Source organism: Hipposideros armiger, unplaced genomic scaffold, assembly GCF_001890085.2.
Source record: "Hipposideros armiger isolate ML-2016 unplaced genomic scaffold, ASM189008v1 scaffold_29, whole genome shotgun sequence".
Classification (NCBI taxonomy): domain Eukaryota; kingdom Metazoa; phylum Chordata; class Mammalia; order Chiroptera; family Hipposideridae; genus Hipposideros; species Hipposideros armiger.
In genome coordinates, this window is record NW_017731379.1 from 6,220,991 (window position 1) to 6,226,103 (window position 5,113).

At 39.4% G+C, this 5,113-nt stretch overlaps 1 protein-coding gene across 1 annotated transcript; it reads left to right on the plus strand.

The window, feature by feature from the left end:
- The first annotated feature begins 3,788 nt into the window (after positions 1-3,788).
- On the plus strand, positions 3,789-5,113 carry DUSP14 (dual specificity phosphatase 14). The gene has a single exon (XM_019636698.1). The coding sequence runs from the start codon at positions 3,872-3,874 to the stop codon at positions 4,466-4,468; it is 597 nt and encodes a 198-aa protein (XP_019492243.1). The 5' UTR covers positions 3,789-3,871; the 3' UTR covers positions 4,469-5,113.

Here is a 5,113-nt window from a genome sequence, read left to right on the forward strand (position 1 = left end):
CAATATTACAAGAATGTTAGAGGGCCTTTAAGTAGAAAAGATAAAAAATATGAATAAGAAAATACAGAAAAGAAAAAAGTTCTTATTGACAAAGGCAAACACTTAGTAAAAGCAATGGATCAACCACCTATGAAACTAGTACAAAAAAAGTAGGAAGATCATGTGTAATTATAACAATAAAATTAAGGGATACACACATAAGAGTAAAAATTAATGACAAAAACATAAATGTGAAAGAGGTGAGTAAAAATTGTAGTAATTGTAGAATATGTTTGAACTTAAGCAACCATTAACTAAAACAGACTGCCACAAACATAACTTGGTATATATGAAGCACATGGTAACCATAAACCAAAAATCTACAAGAGATATACAAGAAATAAAGAGAAAGGAATCCAAACATGACACTATAGAAAGCCATCAATATACAAAAGAGCAAGAGAATAAGAAAGGAACAGAGAAGAACTACAAAAGCAATCAGAAAACAATACAATGGCAGTAACTACATACCTATCAATAATTACTTTGGAATTTAAATGGATTAAATGTTCCAATCTAAAGACAAGGGTAACTGAATGGATAAGAGAACAAGACCCAGACACATGCTCATGCCTATTAGAGACCCACTTCAGATCAAAAGACACACAGAGTGAAAGTAAAGAGATGGAAAAAGATGTTTCAGGGAAACAGAAGCAAAAACCCCCCGAAAAAACAAACAGAAAAACGGGTAGCAATACTTACATCAGCCATAATGGACTTTAAAACAAAGGCTGTAACAATAGACAAAGAAGGGCATTTCATAATATTAAAGGGACCAATCCAGCAAGAGAATATAACTTGTAAACATCTATGCACTCAACATAGGAGCACCTACATAAATAAAGCAAATATTGATGGACGTCAAGGCAGAGATTGACAGTTAACACAATCATAGTAGGGGACATAACACCCCACTGACATCAATGGATATGATCCTCGAGACAGAAAATCAAGGAAACAGTGGCCTTAAATGACACATTAGACCAGATGGACTTCACTGATATTTTTAGAACATTTCACCACAAAGCAGAATATACATTCTTTTCAAGTGCACATGGAACATTTCCCAGAATTAAATCAATTACAGGAAAAAAACTGAAGACACACAAACATGGAGGCTAAATAACATGCCATTAAACAATGAATGGGATAACAAGATCAATGAAGACATCAAAAGATACCTTGAGACAACTGAAGATGAAAACATGGAGACCCCAAACTCATGTGACACAGCCAAAGCAGTTATAAGGAGATTTGTAGCAGTACAGGCCTAACTCAAGAAACAAGAAAAATCTCAAACTATCTAACCTTGTACCTAAAGGAACTAGAAAAAGAAGAACAAACACAGCCTGAAGTAAGTAGAAGGAAGTAATAAAGATCAGAGTGTAACTAAACAAAATAGAGTCAAAAAAGAAAAAGGTCTATGAAAACAAGAGCTGGTTCTTTGAAAAGATAAACAAAACTGATAAACCTTTAGCCAGACTCATCAAGATAAAAAGAGAGAGGCCAAATAAGTAAAATCAGAAATGAAAGAGAAGTGACAACTGACAACACAGAAATACAAAGGATTATCAGGAAACACTATGAAAAATTATGTGCCAACAAATTGGAAGAAATGGGTAAATTCCTAGAAACATATATATCGTCCAAGGCTGAATCAGGAGGAAACAAAATCTGAACAGATTGATAACTACTAACAAAATTGAATCGATAATCAAAAAACTCCCAACAAACAGAATTCCTGGACCAGATGGCAATTTTGGGGGTGATGGATATTTGTATTATTTTGAGGTCATGGTGTTTCAAGTGTATACATACATCAGAACTCATCAAGTTGTATATCAGTAATGCCTCGAGAGCTATAAAAAAAAATTTAAGTGTGATGGTTATCAGGGAAAGGCAGAGGGTCAGGTGGAGGAGGAATACATTTTTAATGATGCTCATTAGTGCTCATCATATTGTTACATAAAAGAATAAATCAGAGGGCCAACATGGAAGAGAAGAGTGAAATTTCCAATTGCTCTCCTCAACACCACTTCCTGTAGTTGGCATTCATGGCTGTAGCTACATCTGCAGCGCTGCCCTGTGTGAAGCTGTCTTCCAGCATCTGGCTTAGCTGTTGTACCCGCTGTGGAGTGTAGTACACCGCAGTCTCTCACTGCTGGGGTGACTGAGGGCAGCACATCGAAGAGACTTCTAGCTTGTTTTGCAGCTCTTGCTGGTCCAGTGGACAGCAACATTTCATCGATACGTTGTGGTCTCTGAATCTTTCAAAAATGTGTGTGTGTTATGGCCAAAGCTTTACTTACATTTGTCACACTGTGGGTTATGTGTCATTAATGAAAAGCTGCGACTAGGTTATATTTCTTACTAGAACATTCTTTTCAATGCCCATCTAGATATATTTGGCATACTTTCCACTTTATTCCAGTCAAACCCAATATAGTAGTAAAAACTCAGGAGGAATTATTTTGCACTTCATGCTTGGCCACATTCTTGTCTCTTTGTCTTTCTGCAGATCTGATTTATATCCACTGTGACCAGCACTGTCACTTAGGATTTTCCAGGTCTACACCCAGGACTCCAGAGTGACCAGACTCCTCCCAAGTGAGTAGCGCCAGTACCACCTCTGTCTTATGGAACTAGGGATGTTCTCTTCTGACTGAAATCACTTGGGCATCCCTACCTACCCTGGGTGGGGATAGGCATACTTCCAATGGGCACAGACTAGAAAGCAGTATGGATATGCATTGGGAGGAAATGGGGGGTCTAAAATCTCAGGAAACCAATAATTCCCTTTTCTATTGTTATTAATATATGCTACACAGAAATTTTATAATGAATGTCTTTTATAGTAAACACTACTAACGAGAGAATATAGATGTTTATTAAACTAATATTTAACTCCCAGCACACATCTGAAAACAATGGGATTCATCTTGGAGCTTAGAATTGGCTGAGGAAGGTGAAGTTATAACCAAACCCAGGGTCAGGTCAGCTAAAATGCTAATTAACTTAGACGAGTGAATTCTTGAGACCATGGCCTTCAAATTGCCTAGGATTATTTCCATGGAAATGCCACAGCACAAGTTACCAAAGCTAACTGGAATTTCAAAGTATTCAGATGTGACAAATATGATAGGAGTAGCTATTTTTTAAATAATAAAAGGTTAAGGTGACCATATACCCTGGCTTTTCTGTAACTGATCCAATTCAGTATCTTTTTAGTCTATAAAGGCAGTTCATTGAATGTATTACCTAAAGCAATGTCATTTTTATCCCTTTGTACGATCTCTATGTCTAGAATTAGACATGGACGTAGCAACAGCGTGTATAAGAACATGGCTGTAGGAGGGATCAGAATTGCTGCTTCCTTCCTAATTACCAAGGAACACCACTCCCTTCAGCAAGAGCAAGACCCTGCAAGATTGTTGTTCAGGAAACAGTTGGGCATGTTTCTGTCTGTCACTCTTCCTAAAATAGGATGACTGTTTCCATTTAGTGCCCTTTTTTTTTTTAAACAATCACTGTAGAGCTGAGTTTTACATTGATTTTACATATTGGCATCTTAGGCTACTTTTCTTAACTGTTAATCGATAGAAAATGATTTGTCTACATCCCTGAAAGAACACACACTATTATAGACAACAGCCATCTCTAATCCTTTCACCTTCCCTTCCCACAAGCACTGCAGATGGCTGTGATCAATACATTTAATACTGACAGATACCTGTATTTTGCAGGAAGGAGACTATAATTTCGGATTCCTCAGTGGGGAAAACAAAACACTGGTCTTGCTTCCAACGATGCAAGTGTGATTGTTGGTGTCTTCATGAGCTCCAGAGGTCACAGCACACTACCACGGACTCTCATGGCCCCTCGGATGATTTCTGAGGGGGACATAGGAGGCATTGCCCAAATCACCTCCTCTCTCTTCCTGGGCAGAGGCAGTGTGGCCTCCAACCGGCACCTCCTCCAGGCTCGCGGCATCACCTGCATCGTTAATGCTACCATTGAAATCCCCAATTTCAACTGGCCCCAGTTTGAATACGTTAAAGTGCCTCTGGCTGACATGCCTCATGCCCCCATTGGACTGTACTTTGACACCGTGGCCGACAAGATCCACAGTGTGAGCAGGAAGCACGGGGCCACCTTGGTGCACTGTGCTGCAGGGGTGAGCCGCTCGGCCACGCTCTGCATTGCTTACCTGATGAAGTTCCACAGCGTGTGCCTGTTGGAGGCGTACAACTGGGTGAAAGCCCGGAGACCTGTCATCAGGCCCAACGTAGGCTTCTGGAGGCAGCTGATAGACTACGAGCGCCAGCTTTTTGGGAAGTCGACAGTTAAGATGGTACAGACACCTTATGGCATAATTCCAGACGTTTATGAGAAAGAGTCCCGACACCTGATGCCTTACTGGGGGATTTAATGCCGCCAGAGCCCGCATCGGCAGCCCCTGGAGCAGTACCAGCATCTGCTACACACCATCTGCTCCCCTCTTCACCTTTCTTTTCAAATGCTGACTTTGGTTCTCCCTGAAGTGTTTTTTACACTGGGTGTTCAAGTTTATTTTAAGAGAGAGGGAGGGTGGGGAGGGATATAAGGGGAATGCATACATTGCTAGTAACATTTTTAAAACTAACATTTTGGAATAGAGTTTATGAAAATCTTTAACTGGCTTTTAATCATTTTTAATAATTTACACAGTTTAATAAACTGTTTAGTTCTGCTTTATTCTGAATCCCATGCCTTTTGGCATCATGACAGGTGCAGGAGCTCAGTGCAAAAACCGCTTTTTGATCAACCCTTTCGAGGCAAGCTTTGCCTAAGTCTGCAGACCACACAAGTGCTTAGGGAAGGTTGATACCAGCCTCAGTCTCTACCGGATGAGCCCTATTCTTTCCTTTCCCCTCTATTATTTAGTGACTTTGTAAGTTAAATAAACCTTTATTATTGAGCTGTTAAGTAATTATAATGAAATCTGCTGCAAATACCCTATTGGAATCAATGTGCTCCAAGACTGAATTAGCATTATTTTTAATAAACCTATCTGCTTAACATATTAGAATTTTTA

Excerpts from the sequence above, each read along its gene's own strand:
- DUSP14 (XM_019636698.1), top strand. The coding sequence starts at position 3,872 with ATGAGCTCCAGAGGTCACAGCACACTACCACGGACTCTCATGGCCCCT.